The following is an 18,939-nucleotide window of genomic DNA, read 5'->3' as shown; positions in this document are numbered from 1 at the left end:
TCTCAGAAAGCTAAGGAAATAAATAATAATAAATTTTTAAAAATACAATGTCTGAACCCAACACTAGCATCAATTCTAGTATAGTGCTTTTTAATGTTCTTATATAACTAGACTCTATTAATAGAATGTATTACAAAAAAGATATACTATTGACAGAGAACCATAAATCAGAGAATAAAAATGATAAGCCATAGATGCTTGTTGATACAAATAAAACATTATTCGTTAGCTGGGCACTGTATTAAGGCCAGCAATCATTGTGTTGATTTCTTTACTGGAAGTATATGTACCAAATTATGTGATGTAGGAACGTGGAATAGAACCGGAATTCTCTAATTTACCAAAAATAAAAAAAATAAAAGGGGCGCTGGAGTTCTACCAGAACTAATGTTAGGCTACCTACACCATTCTTTTTCAGCTGCTCAAGTCCAGCCATTGTATGATTTACAAATAGTAGAAATGGGGATTACAATAAAAGGGCATTTAACAGTGTAGTCACAGTGTGTTGTCTGTGAGAAAGATGTTTAGAATGAATTTAGACCCTTTGTTGAAAGGGCAGATGCTGGTTTCCTTACATCATCCCTGTTGAAACAATTTTATTTTTTCTTTAGAAATACATGAAGTTCATGTATCTGAATTACGGCAGTGCATAAGACTAGTTTTTTTTACACAAAACTTAATAGCTACTTATACATCAGTTATTCTATACACATTGACTTGGTTGTTGAGCTGAAGGCTATAATTAATGTTTGATTGCAAGACGTTAAAAGATTCTCCTTTTAGCATGGATCAAGGTACCATTTAAAATACTCTTATAAAGCAGTTATTTGCCCTTAATATTACAGCCTTGGCGGGCGGGGCGGGGGGAACTATGTAGTCATTTGGTTGCTAGAGACAGTAAATGGAATAGTTTTGATCAGTTATTAGAAACTGTCAATAAATAAAGTCCTTGTGGCGCTTTAACTGCAAATTAGCTTTGCTTAAGATAAATAATGCTATAGTTATTTTGTAATCCCTTATCCTTGTTTATCTCTGGAATTGAACTCTTCCTTCGGTCTCTATGATGCTATTAACCTAAATTTTACCTTCCGTGGAAAAATTATGTCATCTGAATGATGAATTAGACTTGGAAGCTTTAAATTTACTGTCCCTTTTTTAAATCATCTACCAGAACAGTAATAACTCTTGACTCTAACCACTCGGAAAGAAAAGTACTTTCTGATAGTATGGTTTTACTTATGTTTACTTTTATTACAAATCTGGAGCTTTTGAGGATATTAGAAATTGCTTATTAAATGTCATCACTGAAGATAATGCACTTTGGCATATAGGGTACATCAGAAGATAACCATAAAGTACCTCCATCTGCAACAGCTGTGAGTGAAGTGCATCAGTAACAACTGCTAATAAGTTGTCATTTCCAAATAAAGCAAAACTTATGGTCAGTATATTTCCCTTTAGCCTTTTTATTTATTTAAATTGAATTTAGTAATTTTGTATTAAACTACCATGGGTTCAGCTCCTGTTGCTACAGTTACAAGCTCAACAGAGTGAAAACTACCTCTGGTGATTTTCTCAAATTTGAAGGCTCTAGGAACACTGGAAGTCCAAAGATAGTGACCACAGAAACAGACACAAGTACAAAGTCTTAACAGTACTACAAGTTTTATTAAAGCAGTAAGTAATGTTACAATTACCTGTGCATATTTAAATCCTACAAAAAAGCATGCAGTGACTAAGACTGTAGTTATACTCACATCCTCAAAGATATTGCAGAGTCCGATGGATCTCTCAATAGATGATCATCAGAAGAGGGATTGTTCCTACTAGGGTTTCTCATGGGTCATCCTTTGGGGTCTTCCCACTTTTACCCAACCAGGGAACCTCTCTTATCTTGTTGTTATGACCACACCTAACACCATATGTATATGCATGAGAGTTTCAACCCTCTTTTGCTTATCTGTACTTCCATCCCCCATGAATATCGGGGTATCCCATTTTTCACAGGTTGTTCTTAGTTCCTCTTATTGTCATTAGAATCTATGCACAACATGTGTCCTTGGCAACCTGTAGTCAGGACAGAACATTCAAAGATGTTACAATCAGGTGTCTTGTGGTCTTGGACAATATATTGCGATCTATTGCAATCTACTGTTCCATAACATCACCTATTGGCACATTTTTTTACAGTAATCTTGTGACCTTCCTTGGATAGTTATTCCTTGGTCGCTCATTCATGTCAAGCATTCTTAAGCCTATGGCCTAGTCTGGCTAAGCTAAAATCGTACAGATCTGAGCCTGTAGGCTTTGCTTTCCAGCAGTGCTTTACTTATATACCTAATAAACACTCATCACTCCTAAATACTTGTCATCCTTATATTTCTATAGACCTACAATTTAAATCTATTTAACATACATTGATTATATATGAAATAGCATATGAATTGACCACAACACCACATAACACAATGACAAATAGCTGATAAGTCATGTTTTCTAGACCTTTAATCATTTTTGTTGCTCTTCTCTGGACTTTCTCCAATTTGTCCACATCTTTCCTGAAATATGGTGCCCAGAACTTGACACAATACTTCAGCTGAGGCCTCATCAGCGCAGAGTAGAGCAGAAGAATTACTTCTCCTGTCTTGCTTACAATACTCTTGCTAATACATCCCAGAATGATGTTTGCTTTTTTTACAACAGTGTTACACTGTTGACTTCATATTTAGCTTCTGATGTACTGTGACCCTCAGATCCCTTACCACAATACTCCTTCCTAGGCAGTCATTTCCCATTTTGTATGTGTGCAACTGACTGTTCCTTCTCAAGTGGAGTACTTCACATTTGTCGTTATTGAATTGCATCCTATTTACTTCAGACCATTTCTCTAGTTTGTCCAGATCATTTTGAATTTTAATCCTATCCTCAAAAGCACTTGCTTTTGATCTACTCCAGGCTGTCCTTTGACTAGAGAAAGTTTGAAATTAATGGTAATGGTTTTAATTAACTCTAAATCTAGCATATTTCAATAGTAAGATTCAATTACTTTGCTTGGTGAAGAAAACTAGAAACAGAAGTATGTAATCCTGTCACGCTATTTCTTGCTGCCATTGAGGCAATAAGTGTGTGATCCTGTCACAACTAGAAGTAGACTATAAACCACTTTCATTTAAATTATTTCTGACAGTTACAACGATTTGTGACAAAGGAAAACAATTAAAGAGAAAGAGAAAGAAAAAGAAACAGGAACATTAGATAAGTTCAGTCTCTGGCTGTCACTTAAGCACCTTTGTTTTCCATCCCTCTGATCCTCTTCCTTTTAGGCATCCTACAAGCTACCAGCTTGTATTATTATTACATAATATTAGCAGGACTATCTAATCCAGTTAGATCCCCAAGTCCACTGGTTTCCATTCTTCTGCAGATGCCACGCAGTTATCAGCAATTGTAAAGTTCTTTAGTTTCAGCTGTAAATATGGATATCCAGCTGCAGTGGATGTTGCAGATCCACAAGTAGATGTGCAGATTGTAAAATCTTTGGATCACAACTCAAGTTCCTTTGTAAAGGGGAGAAAATGTGAAGCTAGAAAGGAAAATGCTGGAAGCCAGCTCCATAAAGTCATTGATAGTCCCGCCATCTTTCAGTCCCTTGAGCACATAATTTGGGTTTTCCCTTTAACGTTTCTCTAGACCTGTACATCCAGGCCATTTCCAAATCTTTCCATTTCTTTCTCCACAATGTTTCTAAGACCTGATCTTTTCTTGCTGTACATGCTGCGAAAACTCTCACCCAGGCCCTTATCTCCTGTTTTGAATATTCTAGCCTCCTGTATAGCTTTCCTGACACACACCTCCTTTGCATGCAAAACATGACTGCTAAGATTGTATTCCTGGCCCACGGTCATGTCATTCCTCCACTTTTTGAGCTCCTCGCTTCTCCACTCCACTGAATGCAAGCTTCTTATCCTCGCCTTAAGACCCTTCTAAACCTAAGCTCCATTTGGCCAACAGCACCAGAATTATGTCTGAAAAATTTATTTTTAAATACAATTATCTTGAAGTCTACTTGTTGTTGTTGCATGGCTAGTGGTATAGTGGCTGGAGCATTGGCATGGCATGCAGGAGGGCTAGCTTCTATTCCTGGCTTTGTAACAGACCTGCTGTATGATTTGGGCAAGAGAGTTCCCCTCTCTGTACCTCTGTTTCCTCACCTGCAAAAATGTGGGAGTGTGGGAAGGGAATAATACTGACCTCCTCTCTAAAGTGCTATATAAGAGCTAATTATTATTATGGATCTATTTTTATCATTGCTTCTATCCCATTGTTCCTATCCATGTTACCTCCATCCTATCTTTCCTTTCCAATTGATTGTTAAACCCACTTGTTGTATGTTATCTTAAAGCAGATGGAAAACTCTTCAGGACGAGGGCTATGTTTTAATCCATGCTACAGCACTCAGCACAATGGGATCCTGATCCTGGCTGGGGCTTTTGAACACTATTATTATACAAAGTGTGTGTGTGTGTGTGTGTGTGTGTACGCATGCACGTGCACACACACATAAAAATGTCAAATTTCAACATCTTTTGTGTGCTGAAGAAAGGTAACAATTTTGTGCTATTGAGCATAAGCTGATTGCCACAGAGTAGAGTGTTACATTTTTCTGCATGTTATACTACCAATACTTAATCCTTGTGTTGAGGCTTCCATCCAAAGATCTCAAAGCAGTTTAGAAACATAAATGACTTTACTTACTGGAGTACTATTGGGCTAGTTGTTTTATTATGCTCACTGGCCAAGATTTTCAAAATTGACTAGTGAATTTGAGTGCCTCAGATTTTAGGTGCTCAGCTTGAGATGCTTTGAAAAAGGCTTGAACTTCAGAGTGGTGGATGCTCAACTTGGCCATTCAAAATAACTTGTCACTTTTGAGTGTCTTGGCCATCATGTGCACCATAGATAGCATTGCAGAAGTGGACATAGACACTGAACTTCTTCTGAAACATCACAAAGTTGTCACTGTTTTAAGCAGCTGCAGAACTTGGTGCACTTAATGGTATGATCCATTTATAGCAAATTCAGTCCTCACATATTTTACCTTTGACTTTGCTTCTGGGGATGTTTTAAGCATGATCATTAAGTACTGTCAGTTTAGAAACCGCAGAACTGGGAATTTTAGTTCAAAATATATGTATGGTAATTTACTACCCTGAACAGTTACGATTTTATAGGGGTAGAGCCTAGAACTGGGTGAATTTTTTCAGTGAAACATTTTTCCCCCCAAAATGCAGATTCAGGTCAACTGAAACATACTTCTGAATTGGTGTCAATTTTGGCAAATTGTTTTGGAGTAAACGAAAAACAAAAATTGAAATGATTTATTTCATCAAAACAAAACATTTCATATTTTCAGTCTAGATTCACAAAGGAAGTTTGCCACCATTCATAAAGAAGCAATTATAAGGTATTCTGGGAAGGTACCTCTCAATCTCTTCTTGCAGCTGTTCTACTTTGAATAAAACAGTAGAATAGTCATTGGCCAGAAAGAGAGTGAGAATGATTCCATTGCCTGCTGATTAGAGTATTCACCTGGGCTTTGGAGGACCTGGGTTACAGTTCTTGCTCCAGAGCAGGGATTCAGACATGAATCTCCTACAGCGCAGCTGAGTGCCCTAAGCACTAGGTTAAAGGTTATAAGGGACACCGCCTCCTCTCTGGGTTTTTTTAATTTGGTTTGGGTTTTGTGGTTTTTTTTTTGTGAATGTAGCCTCTCATTTCCTTCACTTTTTTTAAAATACTCAAAATGAAAAGTTTCATTTTCTAGTTGAACAAAATATTTAATTTGACCCCCAAAGTTGTTTCCAACTTTTCAGATTTGTCAGACAGACACGCACACACAAACTTTGATTCTGGTCAACTGGAAGAAGTTTTTCAGAACTTCCAGCAAACCAAAATATCAGTTATTCATACAGCTCTAGTTCATTCCTCTAATAAACATGCACTAGAGAGATGGACATTCTGGCTTTGGTACAGCAGAATCCATTAAGTAGTTAGATCTCCGTCTTGAGTGGAACACGTACAAAAAATAATAATCTCATGATAATTTAAGATGAAATAATAGAGTAGTCTGACACATACCAAAAACCAATTTTTATTATCAATAATGGGCATTCTAATAAAAAGCAGGTCAATAAAAGGAAAACACATTAAAAATTCCATTATTTTAAAGCCATTAGCTGAAAGTAGTACTGCTCGTTGCTGTTATTAAAGTGGAGAAGTTGTTACAGGGGTTTTACTGGCCATCACTCACTTGGAAGTCAGCATTCATTTTCCCACAGATTTCAGTAAGGCCTTTACAGCAGCTATGTATCTGAGTTTTGGGAATGACTAAAATTTCATTTGTAAGATAAGATTATACATGCAAGGCAAATACTTGCCTCCTATTTTATTTATTTTTATATATATATAGATATAGATATAGATATATGTACACACACTATACTAGATTTAAGGTTTGTACCTTTTCCTTATTAGTTTACTTGCCCTAGAAACAGTTTGGTCTTATTTGTTGCTTTAAGGAACAATAAAAATTAGTATTTCAAAGACAAAATTTAGCAATGTTTGGGAGACATTTTCCATTTTAATCTATACTTGGTTTTGTTTGTGTGTTTCCCCCCGCACAGGAGGATACAGATCATAATTATTATACTTCCAGGACATACGGCCCATTTGATTCTATCAGCCGGGATTTGTGGGTGAACATAGACCAAATGGAAAAAGACAAAGTGAAGATCCACGGGATTCTGTCCAATACCCATCGGCAAGCAGCAGTAAGGGATTTGCTATACATTGATACTCTCCCTCTTTGACTGGTATTGATATTTTTTTCCTATGACTGACACATCAATAATTATCTAGGACAACTTCTACTAAAGGCAGTTCACCTCTGCAGTTATAGCTCAGAGCTCTGGATGTCTGTGCAATGCTGTGATAAAAAGAATCCATGTTGCTTTAGTGCATCTGCTGCAAGTGTCCCTCAGGGGATATTTTCCTCAAGGAACTTTTTCCAGATGAACTGAAAATTCACCTTAGTTTTGTTCAAGGTTAGATCAAAAACTGTGATGCACAAAGCAATCCCGCTGCTGTTGAAGTAAGTGGGAATTTTGCCCCTGGCTTCACTGACATCAGGATTAGGCTCAAGATTAAATTGCTTAACTCCTGTGTTTAACCCCAACAGGGAGTAGACTTCAGTTTACACTTTAAATTTGTATGAAGTGCTAGCCACCTTTTCCTTTTGAGAACTCCTAAATTCTTGCCAGAATACTATTATTTAAACTTTTTTTGTCAACTGATGATAGCTAAAGGGCAGATGTAATTCCATTTCTAGATTAGAACTCTGCCTTGACTAATTCCAATCACACTGTCCTGTACCATGAGTACTAAAATAAGCAGCTACCATACAATTATAATTGGATGCTGCATGATTTGCAAGTTGTATTCCCATGTCTGACCAACTACTGGAAACTTCCTGAACAGAAGAGTCAATATTGGCGTTAATTAAATAAGGAAAATTAAGATTCTGTGTTGTGACTCAGAGTTCTTGCTTCATCTACCACCCAGTTAGTTGCAACAATGAGATGAGGTTCTGACAGTTGAAAAATCTCCAAGTGGTGGCTTTGCTTGATAGCTCAGTGTTCTTAAACATGCAAGAGGAGTCTTTGGAGGCTGAGAGAACAAAAACAAAGCTAAAATTCTTTTCTCCACTGAATTCTGTCATATTATTTCCCATAACCAATAAACCCACCAGCGAGGTGACAAGCTCAGAGGGAAGCAGGAGATAGAAGAATCGCTGTGGGATTTAGTTCAGAGTTCAAAAACCAAGGAAGATAATACATCCAGTAGATTTAGGGTGACAGATGACAGCATTCAGGCAATGTTTTGCCTAGCCAAAAGGTGAAAATAAATACAACTCTACCCCAATATAATGCTGTCTTTGGGAGCCAAAAAATCTTACTGTGTTATAGGTGAAACCGCGTTATATCGAACTTGCTTTGATCAGTTGGAGTGCACAGCTGCCCCCCCCAGCACAATTTTACCGCATTATATTTAAATTCATGTTATATCAGGTCGCTTTATATCGGGGTAGAGGTATAGCTAAAAAGTCTATAAGGGGCTGGGAATAATGGAAAAAAGAGGTTCAGACTTCCCTATCTTTGGGATGGATTTAATAAAGTTCTGTATCAATTATCTGTGACTTCTGCACACATTCTAAGTCAGTTGGGGAGGGAGGTGGGGGGGAGTGTGCCACAAATAAGAATCTTTCATGGTTTTGCTACTCTGCTGGAGGCTTCTTCTCATGAGCACTCGCTTCACCTGAGTTGGGAAAAAAAACTGAAAAAATGCAAACTTTGTACAAAAGAACTAACAATGTTTTTTCCAGAGTTAAATATTTCCTAACAAGAAACACTCTGGCAATAGCTGGGGCCCTAAATCTAGGGTTAAATTCAAATTAGAAATGTTACATAATATTGTTTGGCAGCCTTCACCTGGCATTAATTTTTTCTCTGAATGCACATGTTAACTTGTAAGCACACTTGTTTCAACTTGGACCATTGTGGCTAAGCATGAGAAATTTCAGTCCAAGAGCAAAATTTTGTGAAAGTTGTGAGGGAGTGAATCCAGAGGTTTAGAATGGACTAACTCTTAAAAAGCTGCAGTGGCAAAGCTGCACCATACTGTAGTGTTTCAGTGAAGACACTGCCTATGCCGGCAGGAGGGGTTCTCCCTTCAGCGTAGGTACTCCACCTCCATGAGAGGCAGTAGCTAGATCAGTGAGAGAAATCTCCCATTGGCCTAGTGCTGTCTACACTGAGGGTTAGGTTGGTTTAACTTTGTCACTCAGGGGGGTGGATTTTCCACATCCCTGAGCAACATAGTTATACTGACCTAATTGCCTAGTGTAGAGCAGGCCTAAGTGTATGTCTACACTTAAACTGCTACAGCAGCACAACTGCAGTGAAGCAGCTGTGCTGCTATAGTGTTTCAGTGTAGACACTACTTACACCAACAAGAGGGGTTTTTGGATTGGTGTAGGTAATCCATTCCCCGAGAAGCGGTAACTAGGTCGACAGAAGAATTCTTCTGTCAACCTAGTGCTGTCCACACCAGGGATTAGGTCATCATAGCTAGGTCTCTCAGGGATGTATATTCCTCATGCCCGTAAGAGCTTGTCTACATGGTGAATAGCCAGGAGAATTAATCCAAATTAACTGAAGATGTGAATTTGAAGTGAATTAGTTAAACCATATTTATTTTATAAACTAAACCAAATTAAGGTCCCTTTAATTCTGATTAATAGCATCCACACAGGAATGTAATGTAGTTTAACTAATCCATTTCATATTCACCTCATAGAGTAACTGTGAATCCACCTGGTTTGTGTCCATAATAGATAGAAATGTAAGTACTGATGTTTGCCCACAAAATTCAATTATAGACATAAAAATCCAGGCATAGATTTTGCTATTGTTTTTAAGACTTCTCTCAAGACCTCTGTTTTATGTCCTTTCTTAAAGATGGATAGGTACCAATGAATCTACCGGTAAGGTTTTATTTCTCTGTGTGTAATTGATTTGTATTTGCATGTTTGATCAAACAACACCCACATATGCTACATGACTCAGTTGGCCTGGAATGATAGTCTGGAACTGGACACATTCTACAAACTGGCTCCTGCATAGTTTTTTTTACAGGAAAATTTTAAAAAAAGACTCTTTACACTAAGAGCCTTTTTAATGAATTATGCTTTTAATATTGCTTTCATACTTCACTTGGCTTTCTGCTAGCCCAGGGACCAAGACTTTTAGTTCAAAGGGTAAAAAATAGTAATTCTAAAAGACTGATTATAGTTAGGTCAAAATTCTAATTTTGCATCTAGAAAAAAGGAATGTGAGCTGTAGTTGTGTTTGACACCAATTCATAGCTTTATGCTTCCTTACAAATGATCACTGTGATGACTTTTGAAAAAATAAGAAACCATGAAACTAGTATAGTGTTAAAAATACCAAATGGGTGGTCTAGCTGGAGCTGGGCAGAAACATCTCTCATCTCCTTGTGCAGAGATGAAACTTCTTCGTTACTCAATGAAAGGTCAATTCACACCTCTTGCCGAGACTTAGTAATTTAGATGCTGATGACATCTTAAGCATCATTCTTTAGTACAGGAGAACAAGGATTCAGATTTACTTAAAAGCGCAGTGTTAATGCATTTTGTAATTTAGGGGTTCTGAACAGATGTAATAAAGCTTGAACATTATTATATCAACTTGTAAACTGTTTGGAGATTGAAGTCATAATGAACTAGAAAGGTAATTTTGCAAAGCTATAATTTGGAAAGGCTCATTGGACACTTAGTTTGTTAGTTCACATACTGTCATTAGATGTGCTATCTTGATTTGAAGTGTTCAGTTTATGTATATATATAGAGAGAGATTACATAGTGCAGTTAGTACAATGAAAATGCATTTTGCTGTTCCAGCTGTAAATAAAAAAAGTAATAACAAATCCCTTCAAAATTCTGGTTTCCATTTAAGAAGAAAGAAAATCTAATTTCAAGTCACTGTAATCTTCAGTGATTAATTTCATGCCAAATAAGTCATTAAAAATCTCTGATGGCTGGAGAAACTAATCCTTTTGCAATGGAGCCAAATTCAATCCAAAGGTAGTATACAAATTAAAAACAAGACAGAAGTAGGCTTAGAAAAATACATTTGAAGAATATTTTAAATACAGACTATTGCCTGCAATTGATGGAGTGGACAGATATTAGGGTATGTTGTAATATTCAGATACTATTCTAGCCTTGAAATAATGATGGTTGTCATCCTAAGAAAAAAGGCAGAAATAACCTTGCTTAGTAGAAACCCTTCCCAAACATGATGATTACCCATCACAGAACAGAATAATCTATTTCGCGGAGCTGTATGTTTTTTTAATCAGTAGTGTAGATCCTATCTTTCCATGTGATGTGCTTTCAGGCCTTTAGCTCGTACACATTTTTTCCCCCAATTGAACCACTGGGGATTCCAAATGAGGGATGGCAAGGCTGCTTTAAAAATGGCAGGAGTAAATGGGTTAATCACACTTTGAAGTGGAGGGCTCTTCATTTTACTCTTTCTATTAACATTATTGATTTTTCTTTTTTGGTGTTGTTCCTTGCAGAGAGTGAATCTGTCCTTTGATTTTCCATTTTATGGACATTTTCTACATGAAATTACTGTGGCAACTGGGGGTAAGTGGCTTTCTACCCTTTCACTTTAAGGAATCTGACATGAGTTTGCTGCAGCTGTTTTCTTCAGATGTCAAGAGGTGAAATGTAGTATTTATTTGGGAAATGTTCCTTTCCACAGAAAGCACATAACAGAATAATTGTCATGTTGAAAAACCTCCAGCTGCTCAAGTGAAACTGATCTAAAAGTGTTTTCAGCAGAAAAACAAATAGTCTGAATAATTTTCTGTTTAAGTATTTCCCCATTCTCCATTTGTTTTTACTTCCTTGTGTGATCAGGGCTGTAATGCTGGTTGTGGAAATTGGTCAGAAGCCATAAAGGAGGGAAAACTTAAGCAGGGGAGAAATGAAATGACTTTTTTCAATTCCAGATTTTTTTTTCTTTTGCTGACCTCTGTAAAAAGTAAAGAAGAGCCTGAACTACATCCCCTATTCCAAGACCCATCCCCCAATTCTGGGGAAGATTTTATGCAGATCCAAACTTTCTGGCTTGGGTTTTTCTGTATAACGGGCCTGACTCAAAACTTTGGGAAAACTTGGATTTGGATCTGAACATCACAGCATAGGTCAATTTCTGTTAACAGATTTACAATTTCTGAGGCAGATTATCCAACTAGAAGGTTCAGTGCAGGTGAGAAAATGTGTTAGGAAAGCTACTAGTGAGATGAGAGAGTGGCACAGCTCAGTGGAGCACTGGACTCACTGTGGAGGTTGGTGGTAAGCGGTTGTGACATTGCCCAGAGTATAATCTGCACTGTTGAACAGCTGTGTCCCCTCCGTTCTCCAGTCTTTTACGTTGCTTCACTGTGAGAACAACCACTCCTGTTTTGGTTACACATAGTTTCTAGCATGCAAAATCACTCCCAGCTGAGTTATGAGAGTGCTTTGCCAGTCACTCCTGAATTATATCACAGGGTGACACCAGCCAACTTCCAGTCCCAGACTCTCCTTCAGAAATTTGTGTCATGTACTGCTCAGCCCTTTCCTTGTGGACAATACAAGTTCATAGAAAGTCCATCATTTCAATAATAGAAAATGATATGCATGGACCCTGTGATCTCAAATGGAGGTTCCCAAACATGTCAGTCCAAACACACTGGTTTAGATAAAACTATAAAACAATTCTATTAACTATAGAAAGGTAGATTTTAAGTGATTACAAGTAATGAAACATAAAAGTCTGAATTGGTTACAAAAAATAAAAAGTAAAACACAAATTAATATCTTAACAAGCTAAGTGAATTTAAAGCAAAAAGATCTCTCTCACCACATGTTCAAGCAGTGTTACTGGCTGAATCTTTCAGAAAGAATCCCTCCCCAGTCCTATGATGCTTCCTTTGCCTTTCAAGTGTTGACGCTGTGAGTAGAGAAGAAGAGAGAGATGATTTGGGGCATCTCTTCCCATTTTTTATAGTTGTCTTTTCCCTTTGAAGATCATCTCTATGTGGGATTCAGGAGATGGGGATGGGAACCTCCAGCTGTGTTGTTGTTGTTGTTGTTGTTTTGTTGTTTTTTTGTCAGTATATAAATGTCTCATTCACATCCTTCTTCCTGCCAAAGAATGGCCACTTAACAAAGTGATAGTACATTTTATTTTCTTGGCACCTGGCTGAGGTGTTGGCTAGCCCTTTGTCTCTGGGGAATTGGTTGTTGCCCCAGACTTGGAACATATGTTATACAGTAGAATGTTATAACTTTACATACAATGTCACCATGCATATTTACCAGACAATGTTCAGCAGATTGAGTTTTCAGATGATACCTCTGTGACACTCTGTACCCCAAAGCAGCACCCTGGCACTCCCATATTTAAAATGCTTATATAATTATGATATGTTTTGTACAAAGAATGCCTTGTAAGGTATCATTTTAATAAGTCTTAATCTGTTGAACATTAATATCCTGTTGAATTGTATATACTATCATTGTATGTGGAGTTACAAAGTTTTGTTATGTGTAGGTTCCTGAAATATGTTATGAAGTTGGAAAAACTCAGGCCCATTAAGGGGACTACACACTCACAAGCACTACCCCAAAAACTGTATACAATGGAGACCTCTCAGAGAGAGCTTATAGACAGTGGAGACTGCTTGACTCACAACATAGCAAAAGATCTTTCCAGCAAGCTGTAGGAACCTGTAAAGGAGGGGACGTGACATCATCATTTGTCCTCACTCCCCTCACCACTCAACACCTGGAAACATGTCTGGAGAACAAAGACTTTGAGCAGAGAAAGTGGTCCCAGGCTAGAAAGAAGAATCTCAGCTTGTGTATTAGGCTACCATCAGCTAAGAAACTGCTTGATTCAAATCCTGTCTAGTTTATAGAACTCAGATTGTGATTTTACGTTTATTTCCTAGGTAACTATCTTGAACTGCATGGGTAACCTGCTCAGGAACAAGAGCTGGTGCATGTCCTCTCCACATTGAGGGAGGGGCGGACTGGGTAATAAATTTACACTGGCCACGCTTCTGACCAGGGCACGATGGTACAGTTCTGGGGTCCCAGGCTGAGGAGCTGTGGGGAATTGTCTGGAGCCTTTCTGTTGTTGGTTCATGAGTGGCTAGGAGAAGCATTCATGTAACTCAGCTGGGAGGGTCCCTGCCTGTGGATGTCTGTGTAAGTTCAGGACCTGGAGAGGTTTGCAACTTGTCAAAGCATCACAGTGTGAGAGGGAGCTCAGGTTGGTAAGACAGAGGACTCAGCAGTACCCCAGTTCCAGGTTGAACCCCGGGTAACCCATCACAACCTCACAACACATACTTTGTATAAAATTTATCGGAGTCTTGTAAAAAGGGTGAACATAGGGGTACAGACTGTCACAGCAGTGTGGTACTTGCTTGTTGCCAAGAGTACCAGTTTCCCAAGTCAGTAGCTGCTGACTTCCCCTTTTCCATTATGCAGATGAAGGCTCAGTACCATGGATGAGACATACTTAGTCTTCCTCCAGATGCAACATAATTCTTATGTGTGCTGGTTGAGCTCGTAGAAAGGGCTGTGTGTTCAGGTTCAAATTTTGATTCACTGTATAGTCTCAGAGTATGGGGATTTTTTCCCTTTACCATATACTTACTCTGTGTGTGCTTATGGCCCAATCCTGTGAATAGTTCTGCACAATAATCTACCTTGCAGTGTAATGTAACTGTGATCTTATGCTTCCTCTGGGAACACATAACACATTGCACACTTAACCTATGTGCATGTATCAACTTTGAATACTTCCTAAGGTTATAATCAACATGTGGGAGATGAATCTCTCCTCAGAAGACGGGTTCCGCCTCTGTGGCGGAAGGCTCCTTGAAAAGAGACAGAACTCTTTAACTGCCATTGGAAATGTGCTGTGTGTCCCAGAACTGGGTATTTCCTTGTTCTTAAGGGTTTGCATTGCTTAACCGATCTTAATCTCTTTTCAACATAGTTGTTTTATAGAGTTTTCTGTTTCCTTTATAGTTGCTGTCATTGAGTTTTTTCACAAGATTTTTCACTTAGTATTTCAATGAGCTCTGATCATTGTTGCTGGAAAGTTAAATACTAACATGGTCTTTAAATTCACAAATTGTAAAGAGGGAAGAAGGCACTAGAACAAGCAGCCACTGGGGTAATAGTTGTTGTTTCAAAGCAGTGCTAACTGGCAGCACTTTCAATCTCAGGGTTAAAATATTGTAGCTGGTGTTTCTTGAGGCAATTTGCTCTAGTGTGGGCTGGTGTGAACAAGTGGTAATATTGAATAAAGGTTGGTGTTAGTTTTTTCTTCTGCGTGTTTAAGGTTTGGTTACAGTGAGGCACAATAAAAAGAATACAGACTTGTGTGATGATCTTCATTATCAAGATTTTCTCTTTCTTAGCACCAAACTCTGGGAGGGAGCTGGCCTCCATTATTCTGAACCTACTGAATATCTGCAGGGATTTCTCCTTTGTTTTCCATTCCACTTGGCCTTATATTTACATCTAAGTGCCAGATATCAGGTGCTCATTCCTGTAGTGCTTGCTCACAGGCAGATCCTCAACCCAGTACCAAACCCAAGTAAAGCTCAACCCAGTACCAAACCCCCTGGTTAGAGCCTCGGAGGGAAATAATCTCCCTCTACACTCCCCAAGCACCTGCTGCAGCTGGAAGATGGCATTCGCCCCATGACTGCTACATTCTTCCTCCTCAAAGGTCACTGACCCTCTGGGTCCACAGATTCCATCCTTCCCTCCTTGTGTAACCCCCATTGTGGAGTTGGGGGACATATGTTCTCCATAACCCTGATGTTTTACTATTCTGTAAGTGTCCCTCTCAGTAGTGCCCTAGAACTTGTGCATTTCAATTCAATTCCTTCTCTCCCCCCTGCAACTCTTCTTATGTGGTTACAGCTGATGCCTCCCTTGCCATCAAATCTCCCTTCATGGAGCCTCTCTAAATCTTTTCCACTCCTATACAGCAAATGGCTTTATCGTTTCCACTGAAATCAGGGCCTTTGGTGGTCACAAGTGGAGGAGGTTTCTCAGACAAAACTCCTAATGACTTCTGTGAGAGTTTTGCCTGAGTAAAGACTTCAGCTCTGGGTTGCTGAGGCACAAGGAGAATCCTTTAAAACTAATTACTTTTGAAAATGAATGTTTGATGAAGTTGTGGAAATAGCCAATGGAATAGGGGTTGGGGGAACTATGCCAGACTCTACAAAGATTTTCAGTTTCACCAAACTGCAAAATTTTGGGGAACACTACTTTAGTATTGTGCAATGAGGGCTATTGGTCACTGAGCAGGAAGCAGTGGGAGCCAAAGAAAATGTGGATAAGTAATCAGACACGAATAGGAAATTTGTGAAGTTGAGCTTGGGTAAGTATTCAAATCTTTAAGATTCACTCATCATCAATAGTTATTTCTAGGAAAGTGATGCTTTTTACACTTGTTAGGAAAGGCAATTTGAAAGGAAAGTACCCAGATATTTGATGCAGGCTTCCTTTGTTTTACTGTACTTTTCACAGGGGTATTCTTGAGATAGTGGACCACTGAATGATTATTTTGCTTCTCTTTTTATTTACTCCAATTTTGATACCTTATTTTTAAAAACAACATATTGTACCAAATATACATGAGGAATATTTTGTCAGTTAAGCTAAACATGTATTTAACAAAGCTGCTACAAGGTCACTAACATTAGTACATTATTAATTCTAGCTTTGTTACCACCATGTATAGCAGTTTTACTGTCTTTGCTCTTATTGTGAACCAATAATCTTTAGTCAATATTAGTTTTTAAAACATCATTTTGGTAAAGATGAAAGTGACTATCTGACATCATGTTACTTCATCCTTCTGCAATTGTAAGAGAATTCTGAGATTCAAAATTAGCATTTTTAGCAGGAAAAGGAAGAGTTGGTCCTAACTGTGGGCTTTGACTACACTTGCAAATTATGTAGCTATACTACTGTTATCAGCATTGAAAGCTGTAGTGTGGACAGGGCTCATATGTTTTGATGCTGTTGGGCTAGCACTACTCAGTATTCAACACTCTGCTATGGTACTTTCTGTTGTTAGAGAACTGGAAGACCTCCCCACGTTATCCTGAGATCAAAAGAATGACCAATTTAACATAAGCATGTCCACTTCCCAAAGAACAGGACCAGGGCTGCCCGGGGGGTGGGGCAAGTGGGGCAATTTGCCCCAGACCCCAGGCTCCGCAGGGGCCCCCAAGAAAACAGGTGAGGCTCCCGTCCCAGCCCCGCCTCCGCCCCTCTCCCAGAGCCTCAGCGCATCCAGGAGCGTCCCTGAACAGCAGTGCAGCGTGACTCCAGCGCGCCCTGAGCTCCTCCCTGCTCAGAGCCGCATGGTAAGGAGGCCAGGCTGGGAGCTCAGGCCCTGCTGTAGCTCGTACTCCACCCCCTTACCACGCGGCTCTGAGTGGGGAGGAGCTCAGGCCCCACCGGAGCCACGCTGCACTGTTGTTCAGGGACGCTGCTGAATACGATGCGCTGAGGATCCAGAAGAGGGGGAACTGGGGGTAAGGGGCCGGGGGGGGGTTGGAAAAGGGGCAGGGAGTCCTGGGGACAGGGAGGGGTCAGAGGTTGGGGGGGCAGTCAGGGGACAGGGAATGGGAGGGTTGGATCATGAGCGTTCTGGGGGTCTATCAGGACTCAGCGAGGAGGTGGATAGGGGTTGAGGCAGTCAGGGGACAGGGAGCAGGGGTGGGGTCCCAGGGTGATGGTGGTGGGTCTCTGGGGGACAGCGAGAGGGCAAGGAGCAGGATGTGTCAGGGATTCTGAGGGAGGCAGGCAGTTGGGGGGCAGGAAATGGGTGGGAGTCGGCTAGGGGGCAGGGCCAGGGCCAGGCTATTTGGGAGGCACAGCCTTCCCTACCCTAAAGCTCACTCTGCAGTTTGAGGCTTGCAGAAGAGCCAAACTGTTAGCTTTTCCATTGGGGCTACCATGCCTTTCACTTCTCAAATGTCAAATTGTAATCTATATTTAATTTCAGTGCCATAGGGAGATTCATGTCAGCGGAGGGTAGCTTCATTTAAAATTAGCCACTGGGGAAGGGATCACATGAGAAGAGCAATATCCTACACCACCTACCTTCTTCCTGACCCTACCAAGGGAGACCTCTCACCCCTCCCCTGCATTCCCTGAGGCTTCAGAGGGGTTAATTCGGTGGTTCTCAAATTTTTGTCCTGGCGACCCCTTTCACATAGCAAACCTCTGAGTGTGACCCCCCCATTATAAATTGAAAACACTTTTTTATATATTTAACACTGTTATAAATGCTGGCGGCAAAACGGGGTTTGAGGTGGAGGCTGAGCGCTCGCGACCCCCAATAATAATCTTGTGACCCCCTCAGGGGTCCCGACCCCCAGCTTGAGAACCCCTGGGTTAATTTAATTTTAACACCCTGTGTCCATTCACGTGCATGTGCTATTTTGAGCATGTCAGTTTTCACAACATAGGCTCATCCTAGAATCTGGAACAATCTCAAATGCTCAGTTCATGGCTTATGTATGTAAGCTATACTAAAGACAAACCCAGTTTGTGAGGGACCCCATGAAGCCAGTCTCTAGCAAACAGATAAATGAATGGAAGTTAAGTCCACTAATGGCTGTTCGCCAAGATGGGTAAGGAATGGTGTCCCTAGGCTCTGTTTGTCAGAGGGTAGAGATGGATGGCAGGGGAGAGATCACTTGATCGTTACCTGTTAGGTTCACTCCCTCTGGGGCACTCGGCATTGGCCATTGTCGGTAGATAGGATACTGGGCTGGATGGACCTTTGGTTTGACCCACTATGGCTGTTCTTATGTTCTAACCTAAATGAACCCAAAGTTATGGAGACAGATATGAGTCAAGGAAGCCAGCAGAGTATCAGAAACCTGGAAATATCTCTGACTGGATGGGCTCAGACGTTTGATCACAAGCTGAGGTAGTTCAAAAGTTTTGGATTTTTTAAAGCAGAATTTTTTATTGTTTCTTTAAAAAATCAAACACAGCAAGCAGCAAATATTTAGCCACACACTTCTGAAACCCCAAACCATATTCAGGTTTTGGCAGATTAATTTCAGCTTTTCAATTAAAAAAACCACAACAAATGTTGAAGGAAAGAAGACATTGTCCGTGATTTTTTCCTGCTTTTTAAAAACCCCTAGTTTTCGATCCAAAAAAAGTTTTGATGGAAAATATTT

The 18,939-nt window shown here is 39.7% G+C and overlaps 1 protein-coding gene across 1 annotated transcript in view; it reads left to right on the top strand.

Moving 5' to 3' along the window:
• PLXDC2 (plexin domain containing 2) overlaps positions 1-18,939 on the top strand; it is a 419,584-nt gene that overhangs the window by 219,531 nt on the left and 181,114 nt on the right. The window contains 2 exon segments of the mRNA XM_030550413.1: positions 6,684-6,830; positions 11,221-11,290. Of these exon segments, the coding sequence (XP_030406273.1) occupies positions 6,684-6,830; positions 11,221-11,290 (217 nt within the window).

The sequence above is a fragment of the Gopherus evgoodei genome, chromosome 2 (genome assembly GCF_007399415.2).
Source record: "Gopherus evgoodei ecotype Sinaloan lineage chromosome 2, rGopEvg1_v1.p, whole genome shotgun sequence".
Classification (NCBI taxonomy): Eukaryota; Metazoa; Chordata; order Testudines; family Testudinidae; genus Gopherus; species Gopherus evgoodei.
This window is presented reverse-complemented; position numbering and strand designations above follow the sequence as displayed.